The 24,996-nt window shown below is 38.4% G+C and overlaps 1 protein-coding gene across 5 annotated transcripts in view; it reads left to right on the plus strand.

Moving 5' to 3' along the window:
* The window catches only part of MTUS1 (microtubule associated scaffold protein 1), a 166,735-nt gene that overhangs the window by 45,150 nt on the left and 96,589 nt on the right, over nt 1–24,996 (plus strand). For all 5 annotated transcript variants that reach the window (XM_072776164.1, XM_072776167.1, XM_072776165.1 and 2 more), the window contains exons 2-3: nt 4,509–6,743; nt 16,673–16,868. In XM_072776164.1, the coding sequence (XP_072632265.1) occupies nt 4,656–6,743; nt 16,673–16,868 (2,284 nt within the window). In that variant the 5' untranslated portion in view covers nt 4,509–4,655. The remainder of the gene's footprint in view (nt 1–4,508; nt 6,744–16,672; nt 16,869–24,996) is intronic.

The following is a 24,996-nucleotide window of genomic DNA, read 5'->3' on the forward strand; positions in this document are numbered from 1 at the left end:
ACAATCATTGTTCTTTTTTTTAAAAATTTTTTAAATTTTTATTTATTTATGATAGTCACAGAGAGAGAGAGTGAGAGAGGCAGAGACACAGGCAGAAGGAGAAGCAGGCTCCATGCACCGGGAGCCCGACGTGGGATTCGATCCCGGGTCTCCAGGATTGCGCCTTGGGCCAAAGGCGGGCGCCAAACCGGTGCGCCACCCAGGGATCCCAACAATCATTGTTCTTAAACTAAGATTTAGAAAGTAATCTTATGCTTTCCAAAAGTATTGAAATAGCTCAAATATTACACTGTTATTTTCATTGACCTTTTCTTTTAGTACAAATAGTTTTTAACCTTATAAATCATTATAAAAATATATATTTTGGTAACCTTACTCCTCTTGAATCAAGAGGAGCTAGCCTATCATATTCTCAGATCTTAGTAGGTAGGGAATTTGTTCTCCCTCATCCAAAATGTTCTCTGAGAAAGATCTCTTTATTTTCCCAAATGACATTCTTAAAAAGGAAACTTGACCATTCTGTTTGTTCTGATAGATAATGCTGCTGAAAGACAACTTGAGAAATGAACTCTTTAGGGGAGAATAATTTATTTCAACCTTTTTGCCTTTTTTTAACTTTTGATTTTGCTTAATAATAAACGTTGCCCAAATAGTAACTTTGAAGGTGTCACAAATGACATTGGAGTTATAGAAATACAAAGACACAAATTCATGGATCAGGTGAGATTATCACAGAACATGAGTCCAGCATGTAGTAGAAACTTAGTCCAGCATGTAGTAGTACTGTTCTTTAAGTGGGAGGGAAGGAATGAAATTGGCCTTCAGGCAAAATAGCTTTCAGCTTTTTTGATAGAATTCCTGAGGGAATCCTTTCCTGACCATGGATTTATCTTCATAGTGATGACTTGAAATTTTTGTTTTCTTTAGAGAAAGTTGAGCTTCCAACTAATTCTATAACTGATAATCTTAAGAAATTTTTAGTATCCAAATCTTTGTACTGCAAATTCTTTACTCTTAGCTACAAAGGTAGAAAATACTTCTGTAAATTCATTTCCTATCAAAACTCTCCTGAAGTACTTCTCAATGCATTGTGTGTGTGTGTGTGTGTGTGTGTGTTTTATATAGCTTTGCTCACTTAGTTTGGTTGTTTGTGAATTTAAAAAAAAACACAACAAAACAACAAATATATTAAGCAGTCATGTGAAGATTAGAATGGTTGATGGGTTTTTTCATTACACTTCGTAAACTACTAACTTATAAATGTAAAACATTTAAACTTTAGTGAAATTTAACAACCATTAGAAATGTTTTTATAGTATAATGACTTGGAAAAATATTTGGGGGAGAATGCTGAATAAAATACATGAACTTTAAAAGTAAAACTCAGGTCCTATATCTGTTACATATATATATATGTGTGTGTGTATATATATATATATATATATGAATATTTTTTTAATAAAGAATCTCCCCCCTTCCACCTAACAATTTGGCGAACTATATCAAGACTCTTTAAAAAAATCACATTCTTTGCCTTGATACATGCTTTTTTTTTTTTTTAAGGATTTTTTTTTTTTTTTTTTTTTTTTTATTCATGAAAGACACAGAGAGAGAGGCAGAGACACAAGCAGAGGGAGAAGCAGGCTTCATGCAGGGAGCCCGAAGTGGGACTCGATCCTGGGTCCCCAGGATCAGGCCCTGGGCTGAAGGCGGCACTAAACCAGTGAGCCACCTGGGCTGCCCTGCCTTGGTACATGCTTATATTTCTAGGAAGTTGTTCAAAAGGAAATAAGCATAGGTAGTCAAAGATTGCAAGTATGTTTAGTGTTATTTATAAAGGAGAAAAACTGGGGAAAAACTAAATATAGAATGTCTGTGTCCTATTATACATTTGTATTCTATTATGCATTTATTTCAAAAGTAACTTGAAATGCCTTGACATATGAATCATTTATTCGGTTTTTATCAGAGTTTTTTAAAAACATAATTTTCTACGTACTTTGGAAGAAGGAACTCAGATAGTAAAACTCCTTAATTGAATCTAATGATTGTGTTTATGTAGACAAAAAATTTCTTTGAATTACATTAAAAGCTTCTGTTTATAGTGCTCATATTTTCTACTACTACTAGAATCTCTTAAATGAATATTGACCTTCATGGAAACAGACAGTTATAATGTATTTACTGCTTTTTGAAATTATAGTCCACACACATAAGTCTAAAGGTGAATAAATATACTTCTTCGTTTAAATATTTAGCTTGAGGGCAGCCCCGGTGGCGCAGCGGTTTAGTGCCGCCTGCAGCCCGGGGCGTGATCCTGGAGACCCAGGATCGGGATCGAGTCCTACGTCGGGCTCCCTGCATGGAGCCTGCTTCTCCCTCTGCCTGTGTCTCTGCCTCTCTCTCTCTTTCTGTGTCTCTATGAATAAATAAAATAAAAAATCTTTAAAAAAATAAATATTTAGCTTGAACATATTTCCTACTCCCCATAATTAATGCATCTTAGCAAAACTTTTATTAGGGTATTAGCCAAACAACTATTACTTCAGTGAATTTATTGACTTCAGAACTGTGGTGGAAGGGCTCCTGGGTGACTCAGTTGGCTAAGTATCTGCCTTCAGTACAGGTCATGATGCTAGAGTCCTGGGGTTGAGCCCCAGTCAGGCTCCCTCTCCCTCTCAAAGAAGTAAAATCTTAAACAAAAAACAAAATAAACAAAACCTAATGGTGGAAAAACAGTAATTTATATTTCCCATCAGTATATATAAATCATATAGGCCTTATTTTAGGATTCAGAATGTCCTTTTGAGTGTGTGCATGTGTATGTGCTTGTATACGCACACATGCATGCTATTGTGCTGAACATTGCAGCCTTTCTTTCTCCCCACAGTAGAAACTGATTTCAGGATACATGGCCAGAAACACACAGAGTACTGTTAGCGAAGATACTGATCCTTTCAGTTCTTCCATGGTTCCAATTCTGGTTGTATTTAGGTCACTGAAGTTTGATTACAGAGAGGATTACCAAATGGAAAAATGAGATCTCTTAATTCACAAATTTACAGGTCACGGAATGTCATTTCCCCCCCTCATATATATTTTATTTCTTTAGGTCAGAACAGCGACATCTGATTGACCCTTAATACCAGGATTAGAAATTCAATTCAAGTGAATGTATATCTCTGTGACTTACTTGCAGTCCTCTCTTGAACATTGGGTCTTTGATCGAATGCATTTTTTAGGCACGTAACTTTGGCCAAAAGCATAATAAACTTAGTTATTTGCAGAAATCTTTGGATTGGAAAGCTTTAGTGGGTTTTTTAATGATCTTTTATGTGTTCAATTCAGTAGTTTTAAGTGGTATATATAGTATATATATAGTGTATATATATATATATAGTATTGTGCAACTATCATCATAGTCTTTAGAACATTTTCATGACTCTCAAAAGAAACATCATCCTGATTAGCAGTTGATGCTCATTCCTTTCCCTCTTACCCTTTCTCAGCTCTAGAGAATCACTGATCTATTTTGTCTCTATAGATTTTCCTATTCTGGACATTTCATGTAAATATAATATATAATAAGTAGTTGTCTACCACTGGCTTTTCACTTAGTATAATATTTTTGATTTGTAACACTATGCATGTTGTGGCTGTGTCAATACTACATTTTTTCTTTTGCTGATTGTTTATTCTGTTGAATGGGTATCAATGTTTTGGTATTTACCAGTCTTTTTTTGTTATTTACCAGTTTGACATTGACTTCTACTTACCTCTTATGACTAATGCTTCTATTAATCCTGTACATTTGTACAAGTGTTTGTGTAGGCATAAGTTTTCATTTCTCTTTAGTAGGTACTTCAGAGTAGAAATCCTGTGTCATGCAATTTAACACTTTTAGGGACTTCCAACAGAGTACCACTTTAACTATTAAGAATTAACAACTTTTTTTTTTTTCAACTTTGAAGTATGTTTAAGAAATGAAAGCAGGGAAAAGAGAAATGTCCTAAATCTTCATTGATCTTCAGCTCATTTGCTGTGTTTGACAGGTCTGTCTGGTAATCACCCTTTATGGACACAATAAGGAACCCTTCTGAAAATGGAAAGGATATTATTATAATTATGTTGGGGCAACAAGCATAAATTGGAACTGTCCTCAGCAAATTAGGATCAATGGTTAACCAACAAGAAGGAAAGGCTCTTCTGAGATTTTCTTCTCTCTTCTGACAAATAATGAGAATATGGGGAGAGAAGGTATCTCAGATGTAAAGGCAGTCATGGTACAATTTTAGCAGTGTTTCTGTCTTCTGCCCCATTTCCTCACATAAAAAAGCATCTTTGAAAGGAGGTGATACTGAGCTAAAGATATTTTTTTTTACCTCTATCCACAAGTGTGGATAGAGGTATCCACAGGTTCCAAATGTAAAAATAAAGTGATTGAAATCAAGCAGTGACTTACTAATTTTAATAATACTTATTTGAATTGATCATTTTGTTTCTTCCAGGGAACAGCAAATCATTATAACTTCAAAGCATCTTAGAAACTTTGAACTGTGCTAAAACTTAGGAGATGGACAATTTTTTCTTGCCTTTCATTTGAAAGGATTTAACGAAGAGAATAAAATGGCAGAGGTTTAAAGTTAATATTCAGGATGAATGATGATAATTCAGATGAGAAGACAGAAGATGAACTGCATTCCTTATTTATGAGTGACAAAAACGGAAACGCATATGCATTCAACCCAAAATCTCCACATACACAAAACTCTTCAGCCAGTAATGTGAATTGGAATTCCGCCAAGCCTGATGACATGGTGGTTGATTACGAAACCAACTCTGCTGTAGACATTGACAAAAATGTTGCTTTAACCCCTCCGTGTTTGGAAGTACTTGATTGCCAGAAGTCTTCAAGTGAGTTGATTGGTAGGGAGGTGTTAGATCTCCATAAAGATTCGGCACTTCAGTCTTACGCACATGTTGTAAGTACAGAGGAGCCCAAGTACCTGTCTAACAGTTGTCATTCCCTAGAATCCTTTCAGGACCAGAGTGCTAAGACAGCTCTGCCTTTCGTGTGGAAACCCAACAACGAGGATTTGTACTACGCAGACTGTCCTGCTGCCTTGGAGCTAAACCAAACATTTGACATGACAGTGGATAATGTTAACTGTACCTTTATAACACGTCATGCCATTGGAAAGGATCAGTCTTTGCATACCCCTGGAAATCTGCAGCCAACCAGCACAAGGAGTGGAAATCCATCTTTATCCTGTTCCATTCATACATCTTCCCATTCTGCTGAGGTACATGTGAGAGAAATGAATTATGATCAAGACCGCTTTGAAAACACACAAGCCCCAGCAGCAGAGGCCCAAGACACAACTTACACATTGTTTTCTGATGTGATGCAAACTGATAGTGGTGTTCCAGATACTGGCAATCAGTGTCAGTATTCGTCAGGACAGGTCACCAGTGACTACACAGATGGGTCACAGAGAAGAGTGGTTGGCGAAAAAGAGATACAAGCTCAAACACCAGTTTCTGAGGGCATGGATGTTCCCTATGGGTCTGTATTACAAGAGTTCTTTTGTTTATCTAAAGATGAACCAAATAGTGAGACACATTCACAGAGCTCATATGGGCAAAAGGAAATGGGCCAAAATCTAAGAGAAACAGTGTCCAATTCTCTTAGGGATGATGAATGCCCTTTACTGGTGCCAGCTTTTGATAAAAATGAAGCCCAGCTACTGAACCCAGAACGCAAAGTCACTGTGGCTGAAGACACACAAAACGCCTCTAATGAAAAGGATTTGGAAACCCAAAATCGTACCACAGAACTGATCTTGAGTAGCCCAACGGGACAAAAGATGGCTTCATCAGTTGAATTGAGTTGGGATGCAAATGATACGGTCATTAGCACAAATCACACAAATTGCATGTCAACGCCAATCTTAGATTCCCCAAATGCAACCTTTTCTATTTCACCTATTGAAGCGACCAAGAAATGTAGTAAAATGGAGAAGAGTCATCGAGAGCTTAGAAATTTACCAAACTTGAAGGGGGCACCGATGACCATGTCTAAGCCTAATCTAGGAAAATTGACATCTAAAATAAATACCCCTATAGGGAGCAAAGTTAGAAAAACCGAAATTATAAGTTACCCAAGACCAAACTTCAAGAATGTCAAAGCAAAAGTTGTGTCTAGACCAGTGCTGCAGTCCAAAGACCCTGCTTTATCAAAGGTCACCCCCAGTCCTCAGTTAACCAATGCCTCACCACCCTCATCTCTCTCTTCAAGACAGTTGACAGCTTTGAGCAAAACCCCAAGGTCTGACTTGAATGCAGATACAAAAGCAGAAATCCTAATTAACAAGACGCATAAGCAGCAATTTAATAAACTCATTACTAGCCAGGCTGTACATGTTACAACTCATTCTAAAAATGCTTCACACAAGGTTCCAAGAACAACATCTGCCATGAAATCGAATCAGGAAGATGTTGACAAAGCAAGTTCTAATTCAGCATGTGAGACCGGGTCCGTGGCTCCCTTTTTCCAGAAGATTAAAGACATACTCCCTGTTAAAATGGAAAGCACAGAATGTTTGGAAATAACATATGCCTCCAGCATTGATAGGATTAGCCCTGAAAAGAAGGGTGAAAAAGAAAATGGGACACCTATGGAAAAACAAGAGCTAAAAAAGGAAATTATGAATGAGACCTTTGAATACGGTTCTATGTTTTTGGTAAGTAAGATTTTTTTGCTTGCTTCAGGGAAGGGTGGAGGAAGCTGAGAGATGTATTAGCAATTATCACAAGTAATCAAAAATGTTGCAGACGTAGTTGTGCATATTTGCTTTCAGGTGTTGATTATTCAGTAATTCTTTGTTTTGTAAGGTGCACACTTTAGAGTGTCTTATAGGTTGCACACTTTAGAATGTTAAGGTATTCTGAAGTGTTTCCTGTATATTACAACATCAGAAAACTGCATATGGGGAAAATAATCAAGTGCAATATTTTGTATTGCATACCAATGTTCCTTTTAATAAGGTGAAACAATAAGTTAATATTTTGGTGTAATAGTTATTTGGAGTTAAGTATCTGATTATATTTTATACATACGAAAATAAAAGAAAGATTTGTTCATGAACTTTAAGATGTGTTGGGCCATATTTAAGAAATGGCATGGCTGGGGAGAGCTGGTAAACAGTATCAACATAAAAATAACTCCTGGTCTCTTGTGGAGGAGGCTGCTCTGGGAAGCGGAGCCCTCTCCTGTGAACAAGGTAATTGCAAATTCTGCCTTGGATCAGCCAGTGTGACTTTGGTGGAAAAATCTTGGACACCCAGATGTGAAAGGGTTGGCCTGGTAGATGTCTGAGGTCTCTTGTAGCCCTAACATGTTGATTCCTGGTCCGTTAAAATAAACCCCTTTGATTCATGTACAGTGAAAAAGCAGCCTGTTGTCTATAGTACTTGTGGCATATCTGATGTTTGTGGGGTGGGAGGAGGAGACTAGATCATTTAAACAAAAAATTCATGCAGTTTGAAGATTATTTTTCTTTAAATACACCTATATTTTTGTCAATAGCATGAAGAAACTAGTTTCTGAGTTTTAAAAATGTTTGTCAGGCCAGTTTTGAGCTTTGTGTACTTGTCCTGAGCCCTGTTTTTCACCATAGGGACTTAACATGTATCTTTGGCCCCACGTAGGCTTTTCTTGGCTTCTGTCCTCTGGGCCAGGAATGGAACTGGGTGCCAGGTAGGAGGGATGTGAGACATGGGTGTTCACCGTGGAGGGTTCATGTCTCAAAGAAGCACATGTGGTGTAATGAAATGTCAGTGGGCTGTTTTAGAAGTGTTTTTAGGGTGTGTTAGGGAATTGTTAGGTCCCTTTAGGAGAGAAGTTAGGAAAGACTGGATATTCTTGAGCTACATCAGGTTAGAGATGTTTTGGCTTTTCCAACTTTTTTGGGGGAACAATGATACCCCACGATGTCTAAACTAATGCAACTGTATTTTGAAACTTGTCTTATTTTTAAGTTCTTTTCAGGTGAAACATAGGAAGCTTGTCTTATATCATTGATAATTTGATGTTTTGCCAAATTAAATTATAACCTCTGGTAATTCTAATCAACATTCATAGTTGAATAAATACATTTATTCCTCCTTGACTTATGGTAGGCTTTCATTGTGTATTGACATCTTACTGCCAAAAAAAACAGCATAAAGTTTCTCTAAAGAACATTTGCCATGAATATAAATTCATTGTATAATTTTGAAATTAAAAGTTTTTCTGTGTGCATTGAGTAAATCTTAGGCTTTCATTCTACACATGGGAAACAGAAAGCCGTTTTTCAGACTCCATATGGAGTCAAGTGATAGAATCATTGGGTTAAAATGGATTCCAGTACCTTGGGGAAGAAGCACATTCCGTTTCTGGAATCTTGCAGTTAGGATTCCCATATTTTCAGCACAGACACTTATCAAATGGTACTAAAACAAAGCAAACCCAACTTATTCTTTATTGATGTCTTCAATTCAATTCCCTCCAATAGCACTGGTTCACCTCTTAGGTATTTTCATATATCCTGCTGAAGGGAGAGGACAAACCATCACAGGCCACAGATTCTGTGCTTATTGTAGAGAGTTGAATTAGTGAAAATTTGCTTCATGCTGACTCAAACTTCCATTTCTTGATCACTTAAGCAGTACCCAGAGATTCTAAATACACCCTGGATCTATGATGAGATAGTAACGGAGGGATGTTAATTTTCATTGTGTTCTTTTGGTCTGGGGGCTAAAACAGGCCTTGAGTTTAAAAAAATTTTTTTTAAGATTTATTTATTTTAGAGAACACGCCCACACGTGAGTGGGAGGAGGGGCAGAGAGAGAGCACAAGCGAGTGAGAATCTCAAGAAGACTCTCTGCTGAGCATGGAGCCTGCCATGGGGCTTGATCTCAGATCATGACCTGAACCAAAATCAAGGATGGAACACTTAACCGACTGAGTCACTCAGGGGCCCCTAAGTTTATTGAATTCCTCAGTTGCCTACAGTCTCAGTTGTTTGGTCAGGGTTTATCTGAAATTTCAGAAAGGCTGCTTATTTGGAAGAAGGAATTTGATTTTAATTTGATACAAGTTGAGCATAGCGACCCATTACAGACGTTATGTATTGGTGATAGTGATTCACCGCCCCTTTAGCTAACACAGTAACAGGGAAGGAATTGATATTTTTGTGATGCCTGCTCTGAACCACATTGCTCAGGTTTAGTATATCTATGTCATAAAATTTCCCTGTAATATACAGGTTCTGGACTGAGCCCTCTATTTTGTTTTATTGATCTCAATGTGTCTATTTTTTTCTTTTTTTTACCAGTACTATACTGTTTTGATCACTATAGCTTTGTAATATAACTTGATGTCTGGAACTATGGTACTTCTAGTTGTTTGTTTGTTTGTTTGTTTGTTTTAGGATTGCTTTGGGTATTCAGGGTCTTTTGTTGTTCCATACAAATTTTAGCATTTTCTTCTGGTACTGTGAAAAACGCTTTTGTTGTGTATGTATATGTTTTGTTTTTTTAAGATTTATTTATTTATTTGAGGGTGAGTGAGTATAAGCAAGAGGAGCAGAGAGAGAGGGAGAGAGAATCTCAGGTGGACTATGTGCTGAGCATGGAGCCTGATGTGGGGCTCGATCCCATGACCCTGAGATTATGACCTGAGCCAAAACCAAGAGTCTGACACTTGACTATGCCACTTAGGCACCCTGTTTTTGGTACTTTGATAGAGATTTCATTAGTCTATAGATTGCTTTGGGTAGTATAAACATTTTAACATTTGTTCTTACAATCCATGAACATGGAATGTCTTTCTCTTACTTGGAGTCATCTTCAATTTCTTTCATCAGTGATTTATAGTTTCCAGAGTGTAAGTCTTCCCCCTCCTTGGCTAGGTTTATTCGTAGATACTTTATTATCTTTGGTGCAGTTGTAGACATGATTGTTAATTTCTATTTTTGCTGCTTCATTATTAGTGTACAGAAATGAAACAGATTTCTGTTCAATGATTTTTGCATCCTGTGACTTAATTCATTTATCAGTTCCAGTAGGTTTTTGTTTTTTGTTTTTGTGGGTTTTTTTTTTTTTTTGAGTCTTTAGAGCTTTCTATATATAGTATCATGTTATCTGCTAATAGTGAAAGTTTTACTTCTTTTTTACAAACTGGATACCTTTTATTTCTTGTCTGATTGTTGTGGCTAGGATTTCCAGTACTACATTGAATAAAAGTGGTAATAGTGGACATCCTTGCCTTGTTCCTGACCTCAGGGAGAGAAGGTCTCCATTTTTTTTCCATTGAATATGATGTTACTTGTAGGTTTTTCATATATGGGCTTTACTATGTTGAGGTATGTTCCCTCTAAACCTACTTTGCTTGGGGTGTTTTATCATAAATGGATGTTATACTTTGTCAGAAGCTTTTTCTGCATCTTAGAAATATGATTTTTATCCTCTTTTGATTCCCTTTCTCTTCTTGATTACATGATGTAATATATCATGTTGATTTTTTTTTTAATTTTTTTTAAATGTTTATTTATTTATGATAGTCACAGAGAGAGAAAGAGAGAGAGGCAGAGACACAGGCAGAGGGAGAAGCAGGCTCCATGCACCAGAAGCCCGATGTGGGATTCGATCCCAGGTCTCCAGGATCACGCCCTGGGCCAAAGGCAGGCGCCAAACCGCTGTGCCACCCAGGGATCCCTATCATGTTGATTTTTGTGAACATTGACACACTCTTGCATCCAAGCAATAAATCCCACTTGATTGTGGTGAATGATTTTTTCAATGCATTATTTTTTTTTTCAATGCATTATTGAATTTTGTTTGCTAATATTTTGTTGAGAGCTTCTGCATCTATATTCACTGGAGATATTGGCCTGTAGTGTTTTTATTTTTTAATTTATTTTAATCAATTAATTTTTTTGGTGGTCTTTCCAGTTTTGGTATCAAGGTAATGTGGCCTCATAGGATGTATTTGGAAGTTTTCTTCCCTCTTCTATTTTTTTTGAATAGTTTGAGAATAATAGGTATTAACTCTTTAAATGTTTGGTAGAATTCACCTGTGAAGCCATCTCATCCTGGACTTTATTGGGAGTTTGATTCAGTTTCTTTGCTAGTCATTGCTCTGTTCAAATTTTCTAGTTCCTGCTTCAGTTTTGATAGCTTATAAGTTTCTAGAAATTTATCCATTTCTTCTAGTTGTCCAATTTATTGGCATATAGTTTTTCATAGTATTCTTATAGTTTGTATTTCTGTGGTGTTCTTATTTCTCCTCTTTCATTAGTGATTTTATTTATTTGACTCTGCTCATTTTTGATGGCTTTGTCTAGAGGTTCATCAATTTGGTTGATCTTTTTTAAAGAAATAGCACTTGGCTTCATTGATCTGTTTTATAGGATTTTTAGTTTCAATATGATTTATTTTTGCCCTAGTGTTTATTATTTCCTTCTTTCTAGTGGTTTTGGGTTTGTTTGTTTGTTTGTTTCCTAGCTCCTTCAGACATAAGGTTAGGTTGTTAGGTTGTTTATTTGAGATTTTTCTTGTTGAGATAGGCCTGTATTACTGTACACTTCCCCATTAGAACAGCTTTTACTACATCTCAAAGATTCTGGACCATGGTATCTTCATTTTCATTTGTTTCCATGCAATTTATTTCTTTGATTTCTTGGTTGACCCATTCACTGTTTAGTAGCATGTTATTTAACCTCCTTGTATTTGTGTTCTTTCTAGTTTTTTTTTTTTCCTTGTGGTTAATTTCAAGTTTCATAGTGTTGTAGTCATACAAGATGAATGGTATGACCTTGGTCTTTTTTAATTTGTTGAGACTTGTTTTGTGTCTTAATATGTGATCTATTCTCAAGAATGTTCCACATGCACTTGATTAGTATGTGTATTCTGTTTTAGAGTAGAATGTTCTAAATATATGTTAAATCCATCTGTTGCATTGTGTCATTCAAAGCTATTGTTTCCTTGTTGATTTTCTCTTTGGATGATATGAGCATCAGTGTAAGTGGGATGTTAAAGTCTACTACTACTATTGTATTGATATCAATTAGTTCCTTTGTTATTAACTTTTATGTATTCGGGTGCTCCCTTGTTGGGTGCACAAATATTTACAATTATTATTTCTTCTTGTTGGGTTGTCCCCTTTATTATTATATATGTCCTTCTTTGTCTCTTGTTCCAGTCTGTTTTTTTAATTTTTTTTTTAAAGATTTTATTTATTCATGAGAGACACAAAGAGGCAGAGACACAGGCAGAAGAAGAAGCAGGCTCCCTGTGAGGAACCTGATGTGAGAATTGATCCCAGGACCCCAGGATCATGCCCTGAGTTGAAGACAGATGCTAAACCACTGAGCCACCCGGGAATCTCTAGTCTTTGTTTTAAAATCTATTTTTTTCCAATGAAACAATTGCTACTCTGGCTTTTTCTTTTTGACATCTATTTGCATAATGTTTCTCCATCCTCTCACTTTCAATCTGCATGTGTCTTTAGGTCTGAAATGAGTCTCTTGTAGGTAGCATAGAAATGGGTCTTATTTTTTTATCCACTCTGTCAGCTTATGGCTTTTGATTCGCGAGTTTGGTCCAGTTACATTCAAAGTAATTATTGATATGTATTGCTGTTTCATTACTTGTTTTGTGTTTGTTCTTGTAGCTATTTTCTGATCTTTCACTTTCTCTGTGTTTGCTGGTTTTCTTTAGTGATATACTTGGATTCTTTGCAGATCTTTTACTGGTTTGCTTTGATTCGTGGTTAACATTAGGTTTGTATGACAACTTCGGCAAATAGCAATCTATATGAAGTTGATGGATTCTTATGTTGAACCCATTCTTTACTCTTCATATCCCCCTCCCACCATGTGTTAGGTATATGATGTCATATTTTACATCCTTTCATAAATCCCTAGACTGTTTTTTACAGAAATATTTACTTTTACTTATTTTATGTTTCCTACTTTTCATACTCTCACTTATGATCTTTCTTTTCCACTCAGAGTTCTCTTTAGAAGTTCTTATAGGACTGGTTTAGTGGTCATGAACTCTTTTAGTTTTTGTTTAAGAAGCTCTTTATCTTTCCTCCTATTCTGAATGATAGCTTTGCAAAATAGAGTATTCTTGGCTGCAGATTTTTTCCTTTCAGCGCTTTGAATATATCATACCACTCCTTTCTGGCCTGAAAACTTTTTCCTAGCCTTATGGGGTTTCCCTGGTACGTAACTACCTTCTCTCATTGCTTTTAACATTCTTTATCACTACTTTTTGCTATTTTAATTACTGTGTGTCTTGATGCGTGGACCTCCTTGGGTTGATGTTTTTTGTGGGGATCTCTGTACTCCTAGATTGAATATATTTCCTCCCCCAGATTAGGGAAGTTTTCACCTCTTATTTCTTCAAATAAATTTTCTGCTTTTTCCTTTCTTCTGGGATCCCTGTATTGTGAACATTATTATACTTGATGGATTCCCTGAGTTCCCCAAATCTGTTTTTATTTTGCATAGTTGTTTTTTCTCTCACTTGTTCAGCCTGATTACTTTCCATAACTCTGTCTTCTAGGTCATTAATTTGTTCCTCTGCTTCCTCTAGTCTCTTATTCTGCAAACATATTTTTAATTGCAATTATTGGATTCTTTATCTCTGATAGGTTCTTTTTTGTTCTGTGTAAGGGTTTCACTGATGTCCTCCACTCTTGTCTAGTATCTTCATAATCATTAGTTTAAATTATCTATCAGGTTTATTATCTCTCTTTCACTTATTTCTCTTGCTGTGATTTTGCCCTGCTCTTTGATTTGGGACACATTCCTCTGTCTCCTCATTTTGTCTAACTGTGTGTTTTCTGTGTGATGTGAAAGTCAGCTATGTCTGTTGCTCTTGAAAGCAGTGAAACCACACTTTAAATAATAAGGCCATGTTGGTCCTCTTCACAGGGGACTTGCCACTGCCTACAAGATCAGGCCTACCAGGGTTGCTTCATAAAGTGCATGCAGGTGGGGGCAGGGTGCTGCAAGCTATTCCTGTGGGTCCTTTTCCACCAGGATCATGCAGCCTCTGTGGAGACTGGAGGCCAGCTGGGGCAGCTCTGGGAAGTATGGCAAGTGAAGTCTTGGTGCCACAAGCTGTAGGTACCATTCCTTCTCCACAGGGGACACTGGAGAGTGGGGCTGCCCATGGCAGCTCCATGAAGTGCATTTGGGTAGAGGTATAGTTTTAACAAGGTGCATGCCTCTTCTGAGGGAGGTCGGAGATGCAGTGTTGGCAGGGTTTGGGTGGGTCTTATGGGGGAGGGAATCCACGGCATCAGGAGAGGGGTTGGCCCAGCTGGAGGGAGCAGGGCATGGGATAAGCAAGTTTGGTAGTGAGTGCTAGCTGTTTCCTGCAGTTGGCTTGGTGATTATGCTGGAGGTAGGGGAGGGAAATGGTGCCTGCCAGCTCCTTTGTTTCTGGAGAAGTCCCTCAGGGAACTCTGAGATTAGTAACTAACTTTCCTTCTTGTATACCCCAGGCATTTTCAAACTGCTGCTTCTAAACTGTATCTCCTCAGGCTGTTCTTTCTGCTATCTCTTTAAGGGCAAGGACTCAGCTTCCTGTTGGCCCTCCAGTCTTTCCCTGAGCAGCCTGCTGATTTTTAAATTCAACTGGTTGTATGAAAATCAGCTGCTCTGATTTTCAAAGCAGAATGTTATGGGGATTAGTCTTCCCCATGCAGCTTCCCTGGTGTGATTGTTTCTTGTGGCTCTCCTGTGCTTAAAGCTCCCTCTCTTCTGTATCCAGACCCTCTGTGTTTAGCTCTCCACCATGTGTGTGCCCTTCTCACCCTCTTTAATGTGACCTCTTTTTCACATTCAGTTGTGGAGCTTGTTATGCTAGTCTTCAGGTCCTTTTCCAGGTTATTTGCAATAATGTGAGGGTTATGTAGTAGTATATGTGGGTGGACATGAACTTAGGGTCCTGCTATTCCACTATCTTCCCTAGAAGTCTTGCCCTACTAAATTTTTAATTCACCTGGTGTATGAATTCAACTGTCAGTGAATGAATTACATATCTGTGTTAGAAATCATCTACTTATGACTTATTAAAGAAGGGTACCAATGGGGAATACACAGGATAGTTATTAGGAGTATGGATTTAGAGTTACATAGGCTTTCAGATTAGCTCCATCGTTCAGGGGAGAATGACTGGGCAAATTACTTAGTCTCTATGAGACTCAGTTCTTTTTGTAAAGGGAGAATGCAAATAATAGCTTATGGTGTTGGAATTTGCCCTTGAATAAAGCTCAAGGTCTCGTTTCCTGTGGGTAGAATGGGAATATTTATTGACTGCCTATTGTATATTATGGTGACTGTTGGGATACAGAAAGGAAAGCTACCACCTCTGGTCAAACCTCATACCTGGTGTGGTAGGTAACAGTAGAAGATAAAGGGGATGTTAAATATTAAGTTGGGAGTATGTATAAGCTACTGAGATGCAGAAGGCAGGATGGGGTGGGGGAGGAATGGGGAGAGTTGTCAAGGGAGGCTTTAGGGGAGCTATGACATTAGCCACTAGCTGGAACTCAAAGGGTATGTATAAATTGGAAGAGTACTCTGGGTAGAGGAAATAAAATATACAAAGATGAAGAAATATGAGAAGATACTCTCATTTAGGGGATTCCAGGGTAGTGAGTATGATGGGAGCCAGGGGTATAGGACTGTGAACATTAAGGGTTAAACTGAAGGGTATAGCAGAGGTTGCTAGATCCAAAAGGGTTGGGTGTGCCTTGTTAAGGGTTGACTTTATCTGGAAGACAGAGGAAAGCTGCCTAATCCAGTTTGGCCTTTAAGGAGATTACCTAAGCAATGGAGTAAAACATGGATTCAAGTGGAAGCTGGTGAAACCAGAAATCCTGAGGTTACGGTTTCAGTAATTCAGGCTCATGTTAAGGTGGATGCAAAAGAGAAAGCAGTTTACCAAGCTTTAGGAAGTAAAGGAAGCACCTAGAAATAGCTTTTATTATGTATGTTGGGTACCTGGGTATGTTGTGGTAAATATGGGAAGGCAGAGGTGCCTAAAGGATGCTAAATGGAAAGGTAAAGAAAGCTGGGAAATGCAGGAAGTGCTAACTTGGACACGTGGACTTCAGATATAATAGGGTGTAGGTGGCAGTTGAACAGTCGACAAGATCACCAAGGGAGAGCAATATAGCAAGGAAAGACCTGGGTCAAGTTTAGGACCCTTGAGACCACTAACATTGAGACAGGATCCAGAGGAGAAATAACCAGGCAGGTAGAAACAAAACCAGGAAAGTGCTCTGTTGGAGAAGTCAGAGGAAGACCCTGCCATCAGAATCCTATGCCTCAGGAGGGGCTACAGGGAACAAGATGAAAGCTGTAGCTTGACTTTAGTTCGTGGCACTGGTCATCTTGGGAGTAGTTCTGTGGATGGGCACAAAAGACAGATCTTGGTGGATTTAAAAGAGAACTATGAAGAGGTTTAATTCCTTCATACTAAAAATGACATTTAAACATCCATCTGGCACATCTGCATAGACAGAAATTGTTGCTTTGACGTAGTGCCAAGAGGAAATGGTAGGAGGAAGGTATGATCTGGATTAAAATCTTAACTATTTTTTTCACAGGGTTCTGCTTCAAAAACTGCAGCCACATCAGGTAGGAACATATCCAAGCCTGACTCCTCCAATTTAAGGAAAACATCTGGTTCAAAAGCCAAAGTGGGGCCTTCTGTTTCCTGTTTGAGGCGGAATAGTGACAGTAGAAATCTCAATTCTGATCGGGCCTTATCTCCACAGAGGATCAGGCGTGTGTCCAGTTCTGGTAAGAATAAAATAAATCAGCTGTGCCTTATAGCAGTTTATGAATTATTTGAATGTAGGAATAGGCATGTCAAAGAGCAGAAAGACAGGTTTTGGTTATAAAACTAACACATTCTATCCACTACAACATTTAGGCTTTTGCTGACCAGCATCTTACACAGGGAAGGTAGAAAAAGAAGTTATAGACATAGCTCTGATCTTTGAGTGATGTAAAGGCTAGTTCAGTGAAAGATATAGGTGTATAAACCAACTTATAATACTAAGAAAAATTATAAGCAAATAATTGGGTCCCTCTTACATACAAATAATTTCAAAATTAGAAATTTTTTTTTTTTTTTGTAAATGTTTACGTGCTTAATAATACTTAAGTATTATATCCTGGACTCATGGTGGTGGAAAGAGATTAGTTTTTCCTTAACTTTTACTGAAAGATGTATTATAAATTTGCAGGGATGTAAGAGTGACTAAAAAGTTAAACTTCGCTAAGATGAACATTTATTTATGTTTATATTTTAGAAGCAGTAATTTCAAATTCCTGCTAGGTTTATGAAGTTGGAGCACTTTAAGAGTAGCTGTTAAGTGTCTTACTGAAATTTGGCAGATGGACAGACTTCTCTGGGTTGCAGATCAGAACAGGAAATGGAAAAGTCAGCCTATGTTGTAGAGACTAAGACAAAAACACTGCTAGCCATTCCAGTTGATTGAGAACACTCTGCAGGGAACAACCTTTATTTTAACAGGTACAACCTTGAGCGAATTAAAGGCAAGCCTGATGGATTTAGAAGTAAGTTCCCTTATAAAAATAGCAACTACTGTTGAATGATCTGGGGAGAAGAAAAAGTGCCTCTAGACTGATGTGTCAACACACATGAGAACATTTTGCAGAAACTAACAAAACCAAGCAGATCCCAGAGGATCTCCATACTACTCTACACCTTGATAGTTTTAGGTTTTCTTTTCTAATTCTGTTTTGAGAACTCCTGTTTGAGAAGCCTATAATGAGCAGAAGTATTTTAAGGGTGATTTATTTAGATTCAGACCTAGCATTAAGATCTTGAGGTTCTGAGGAGCAAAGCCAGGAAGCAGTACGGGGGGAGGAGGAAGGATCTGCAGCACATTTCTATTCCCATCCCTGGAGGAGCTGCATAGGAGGAAAGAATTCACTTGAAGTCGTCTTCATTGGAGAGAAAAGAAGAGAAACAGAAGAGAAACAATGATCCTGATTATAGATATGCCACAGTTAGGGAGATCAAAGCTTTGGTTCTTATCATCGATGATAGGTAAGCGTAGTGGTGGTTGCCCGATGATGGGGAGTTCTCTTCCTGTTTGGATATTAGGAGCACCTATAGCTTGGTGGCGCTGCAGAGTCATGGCCAATCACTCCATGGCCTGTAGTTTAGGAGCCCTATATTCTAGTACTACTCCAGCACCAGTGAGCTGCACAAGCAAGTTGTTTATCCACCCTGGGCTTCAGCCTTGCATAGTGAAATACGAGGATTTGAGCATGTAAGGACCTGTCAGCTTTCACAGTCCTTATCTTTCTGGGTGAAGTTTGAGGACTTGCCAAATTTTCTGAGCAGTGGCTACAACTAGTATGATTCTCTAGGCCACAGGATGCTCAAAACTCAGAAAACTGGAAGCACACATACTTTCAGGAGACTAGGCCGGTACCCAGGATAGGATAGACAGTGGTCCCCAGCCATCTGGGGTTCTGCTTTCAATGATTTCAGTTAGCCATAGTCATGCATGGCACAGAGGCAGGTGACCCTCCTTCTAATGTGTTGTTACAAAGTCAGGAGTAGCCTAACACTGAATCGTAATGCCTAGATCATTCACCTCAATCCAGCTCCTCATGAAGGCATTTTATCAGCTCGCCCCTTCACAGGAAGAAGGCTGAAAAGAGAGAGAGACCGACCACATTCACATAACTCTTATTATAGTATATTGTTATAATTCTTTATAATTCTTTATTATAATCTTTATAATTCTTTTTTTATTCTTTCTGTGTCTCATTTGTAAATTAAACTTTATCACAGGTAGGTATGTATAGGAAAAAAACAGTACACATAGGGCTTGGTACTATCTGTGATTTCAGCCATCCATTGGTGGTCTTGAAACCTATCCCCTGTGGATGGGAAGATGGGGAGAAGGAGGGCCAACTATATTTTCAAAACTAGGATTCATTTATGTAGGTGATCTGTTCTACCAAAAAGTTAAGCATTTTAAGAGTCCCTTTTCTGTATATTATATAATATCATGCCTTAAGAGAAAGTAGGTCTGTTTACTCTTATGAAAAGACAAGGACATTTATTGAGCTTTGATTAACCTGTATAAAGAAACTTGATAACTAAGTTATGTATTCAAAGTTTTCAGTCTGAGTTAAAAACTAAGTTTTCTTTTACCTGGTGGTTTTCTGTATAGAAATGGAAAAAAAAATTAATATAACCAGAAACTTCATGGATTTGCATTTGAGTTTTTATGTGAACTGTTTGAAGACTAACTTGATTATGCTGTATTTAAAAAAAAAAAAAAACAACAACAACTAGCTTGTGTGGATGCTCACGATAAATTGAGAGGTGTTTGTCGTGGGGGACAGGAAATTTAATCACCACAGAGTTAAAAGTAGAGCAAAAGATCAAGGAGCAATAACAATGTGCCTTTAGATCATTGAGAGTGTGTTGCCATTTACTGTACAATGTGGTGTTTGTGTATTAGAAAATTGAAACCAAATGAACATCCTCTGTATTCTGTATACAAAGTTACTCTCCTGAAAGGTAAGCAGCAGGAATGTTCCAGCCGACTGGGGTTTTCAATAAATCCTTTCAGAGAACTAAGTAGAAAACCAGATCTGGAATTGAAATAGCCATTTTCTTGAAGCTTTAAACTGAGCAGGACAAAGAATTATAATTAAACCCAATGGAGCTCTTCCATTTTACTTGTCAGTATCTGGAAATGGTGATGTGTACAGCATGATGACCATAGCTAATGCTGCTGTATGATCTGTATGAAAAATAAGAGAGTTAAATCCTCATCATAAGGGAAAAATTTTTTTTTTGCTTTTTATTGTGTCTGTGTGAGATTGTGGATGCTAATTAAACTTATTGAGGTCACCAATGCACAGTACATGTTAAGTCAAGCCATTATGCTCTACTCCTTCAACTTACACAGTGATGTGTGCCAACTAGATCTCAATAAGACTGGAAAAATAATTTTAAAAATCGGGAAATTTGTATGAAACCAGATTATGACCAGTAACAGACCAAATTCAAAGTATCTTTGTTTAAAATATGGATGTGTTTTAACCACTCCAATTAAATAAGATGAGGTAGTGAGGAAAACTAGGATAATAATAATTATAATGCCAGTGAGATAACACACTTACAAAATGCTTATCAAGTTTTAGGCTCTGTCCTAATCATTTCATTTATAGATGTGTTTATCCTCACAGTAGTTTTGTGAGGCTTATTCTCATTTACAGATTGAGGAAAACATCACACAGAAATTGAATAACTTGTCAAGGTTGTGCAGCTAGCAAGTAGCAGAGGTAAGATTCAAACCATGCAGTAGAGCTCTGGAGCCCATTCTCCTAAACTTCACATTATCGGTCTAAAGAACTACTCTTGAGGCACCTGTATTGGTCAATTGGTTAAGTGTCTGCCTGCGGCTCAGGTCATGATCTTGGGGTTCTGGGATCGAGCCCTGCGTTGGGCTTCCTGCTCAGTGTGGAGTCTGCTTCTCCCTCTGCCCCTCCCCTGTGCCTGTACTCTCTCAAATAAATAAAATCTTAAAAAAAAAAGAATACAACCTACTGTAGTAGGACTCTGAGTTTTGAAAGATTAAAATTCTCACACTCAGCTGAGTGCTTTAGAAATTGGCATTTCTCTTTTCAGGGCCTTGGCTTAAAGTTCTGTCAGTTTACCATAATTTAAAAGATGTTACATGATTATTGCAAATTAATGCTGCTAAGGAAATCACCGCACAGTTAAATACTTCATGATTCATTCAGGCATTTTCAGGCCTACCTGCCACCCTCTTGTGAAGGCGGTACCAGTTCTTATCAGGTTTTAGATTATGAATGTGTGTGTTCCTTCAGACACACCTGTAATTGCCCTTCCAGTGACCAGCCTGGGCAAGGTAGGATTACGGAAGTGAGACAAAATACACTCCCTGCCCCGTGGATCCTGTAACCCACCTGGAGAGGGTAAGTGCATGCTTATGATGCAACCAAAGAGCAGCATAAAAAGGGTGTATTAAGGGTGTGGGAAAAAGCCCCTAAGTACTTTAGGACTTTGGGCAAAAGAAGAATGTTCAGGGGTTGGTCTGATTATACCAGAGCCTGAAGAAAGGCCTCATGAAAGAAACAGTCTTTAGTTTTTCTTCTGGAGAAAGAAAAATAACTTTTTAAAAGGATAAACCTTTGTTGTAATTCAGTTTATTGTGGGTTAATAAAATAGATTCTTCTCAAACCGGGAGTACATCCCAAACTTGTAATGACTTGCCTAGCATCATAGGTTTCTGAGCTTTCTTGCTACGTTGTTTTTTGCATAGTTGTGTTTTGCGAACTAATTTTGTCTCTTTAGTGTTAAAAGGGAATTTAAAATTATTTCAATTTTATATCATTTATGGTGAGGTGAGAGTTTGAGAGAAATAGCTAGCAAAATTATGAGGGGGGATACTCACTATAAATTCATAATAACCAGAAATTATCACCTAATAACTTATTCTAAAAACTAATGTGTTGGTTTGGATGTTTCTGTGTTTGCATGTAATTAAAACCCCTTGTAAAAAATGTATCCTAAATTTTCTTGGCATAAAAATAATAGTAGTAGTAATGTTTTTGAGGGCCAGTGATGTGCCATGCTCTGTTCTAAGCTTTCTAAAGCCTCACTTCATTTACTCTCACAATTCATGAGGTATAGACAGTATACTTATCCCTCTTCTGCAGATGAGGAATTTGAAGTTTTGAAATCTTAGTAACTCACACAAAGTTACACAGTTAATAATTGGTGGAGACAGGAAACCGAACAAGTAGTCTGGTGCTGGGGTTGGCGCTCTTGGCCTCTGTGGCATATATCCAGGAGTCCGACACACTGACTTCCTCGCTTGGCAAGTGTCTAGTGAGTGCCTGCTTGTGCTGGGCATGAAGAAAGGCACAAAACAGATAAATTCTGGACTTTGTGGAGCTTCAGTTCTAGTCAGGCGTGACAGAAAATTAAATAAAATATTTAGAATGTAATATGATAAGTGCTGAGGAAAAAAGGTGGTGAAGGGAGTTAAATCTTAATATCAGGTGGTTACAAAAGGCCTCACTGAGCAGGTGACAAATGAACCAGTGCCTGAAGGCACAGAAGGAGGGAGGCATTAGGACATGAGATGACAGGCCTTCCGGGGCAGAGCGAACAGCAAATGCAGAGGTGTAGATGAGGGAGCACTGGGGTGCTTGAGGGACAGAGAGCTGCCCAGTGTGTGCAGTGGGGGGCCGGGGGGGGGGGCCGGGAGTAGCAATGAGGACAACCAAGTAGGGTCTTCCAGGCACCTGGGTGACAAGTGTCTTCTCTTTTATTCCTTCCTGACATTTTCACTGTAAATTCTCCATCTTACAGGCATTCCACTCAGTTCTTACTTGGCAAGTAATTGCAGAGAAGATTGCTTTATAGAATGACACATAATGAGGCTTCATAGGTCACTATGAACTTTCTCTTACCTTATGAATTCAAGAAAAGTCTTGAGAGCCTGCTGTGTACTGGGCAGTCTACTAGATTCAGAGAATACAAACATGAAATAATAGGCCTTTATAATCTCACTAGTTGGAGGCTGAGGTGGAAAGGGGTATTAAATCACATCATCTGAATGTAAACTAATTTTTCAAATTGCAGCTGACCTGGCCTGATATCTTGCATTTATTCTGTACTGTAACTATTTTTGTACATGTCTGTCTCCTAAATTGTGAGGTCCATAAGGAGAGTCCAGGTCTTATTTTTTTTTTTTTTTTTTTCAGTGCTCAGCACAGCAGACCTATTACACAACAGGTGTTTAAAAATGTTGTCTGGCCTGATTCAAATGGAGACATCTCTGAAATACTGTGTGTCCACAGTAAAGGGAACACCACTGACTGGGCCTAAGGGCAGGCAGGAGAATAGTGATGACATTTGTACTGGCCTTGGAATGTGCCCATAGAAGTATGCCAGACGTGGAAAGTTGCTGGCATTCCCAAGGGTGCAAGTGGAGAGTTATGAAAGGGTATGGTGCGTCTGGAAACACCGAGGGCAGGTTGGCATGCCTTGAACAGATGGAGTGTTGGGGTAAGTGGTGGATGAGTCCCATAGATAGTTGAAGCAGATCAGTTCTTTCGTAGTTGAGACACAAACTTGTAAGAGTCGTGCCAGGATGTGGGAATAGGAAGCAGGGTGAAAATATCAAAAATGTTTTGGAAGAAGAGGGTCTGCTAAGCTTCTGTGGGTGGCAAATAGTCCCACATGTCTCCTCTGTTTGCTTTTTGGGTGGCCATGAAGCAAGATGGAGAAATAGTAAGAAGAGATTATCAGGAGGAGAAAGAACAATGGGTTTAGTTGGGGACATGTTGAATATGAAGAGACTGAGAAGCACCTCAGAGAGTGTGTGAATGTTTCAGGTTTAAGATGATAAAAATGTGTAGAGAGCAAGGAAGCATGTAGGAAAAGACCTGATAAAGATCAAAGCAGGGACATCTGGGTGGCTCAGCGGTTGAGCATCTGCCTTTGGGTCAGGTCATGATCCTGGGGTCCTGGGGATCATGTCCCACATTGGGCTCCCTGCGAGGAGCCTGCTTCTCCCTCTGCCTATGTCTCTGCCTCTCTGTCTCTTGGAATGTAAATAAAATCTTTAAAAAAAAACGGGGGTGGGGGTGGGGAGCGGATGGCTGATGGTCAGCTACTGAAGCATTGGAATGCGTCCAGGGTACAGGCAAGTTAAGCCTTAGAAATAAAGGGAATGCAGCAGTGTGTCGGTATAGACCTACCTGGAGATCAAGTGGGGAATTTTGAGTCAAGAGTCAGAATAGCAGTGGTGGATAATGGACCGGACAGTTTCCTCCTTCATATTGGCCAGCTCACTTTTCTGAGGTTAGGTGATATCTTTGAAGTGAGTTTGTGTAAGATCTGTTCACATATTTATTTTTGTAACCTTTGAAAAGGAAGTAAACTGAAGATGATGTTTGCTTTTGAGTCTCCATGACCTCATCAAAAGAAGCTCTGCTGCTGAGCCTTGGCTTCTGATGAGCCAGGATGCTCACCATGTGCCTTTTCCCACTGGAGTGCCAGTGAGCTCATTCATCACCACATAAGTAAATCTGTTGACAAACCTATGAAGACCCTTGTTCATCCTCTTTGTATGGTAGCTGGGGGAAAGGATGCAACTCTTTTAAGTTTCCCTTGAGTATATTACACTCTCAAGTTTATTATACCTTTAGTTGTGGGACACATATTCTCAGGCCCGTGACCATGGAAGTTATTTTGGTTTCATTTCCACGTGAAGCAAGAGACCTCTTGTGAGCACACTTGCAGAGGCAGGTACGGACAGTATCACCATGAACACTGGGCTTCTATGCAACTCAAGCCCTCGTGAGAACCTTGCTCTGTGGGATGTTCTTGTTTCTCTGTCAAATTACCACCCTCTTAATACTTGCTGTGTTTTTATTATGACTCACCTGTACTACTGTGACTTTGTTTTTGCGTTTACTCTTGAGTTTAAGCTGTCGTTTCTTATGCCTTACTAATACAACCTCGTCTTGGCTAACTCAAGAGTGTGGACTATGAAAGTCACATTTTGCAGTACATATATATAGAGGGCTACTGAAATTCTGTGTTTTGGAAGATAATTCATTCACCTGACAGCTTGGGAGTGTGTGCTCTGTAAGTCGTACTGGGGACCCAGAGGAATTGTGGGATAAGTAAGACTTGGTGTTTACCCTCAGCTATGACCAGTCAGGTAGAGGAGGTGATGAGTTCATTCCTTATCACGTGTATCCTTAGGATACTTTAAAGAAAACTGTAGGATTTCAGAATAGGGTAAAATTATCAATACCAAAGTTTGCTGAAAAATTTTTGCTAGAATATAGATAATTCTATAAGATGATTGAAGTATACCCTTAA

The sequence above is a fragment of the Canis lupus genome, chromosome 15, assembly GCF_048164855.1.
Source record: "Canis lupus baileyi chromosome 15, mCanLup2.hap1, whole genome shotgun sequence".
In the NCBI taxonomy this organism is placed as follows: domain Eukaryota; kingdom Metazoa; phylum Chordata; class Mammalia; order Carnivora; family Canidae; genus Canis; species Canis lupus.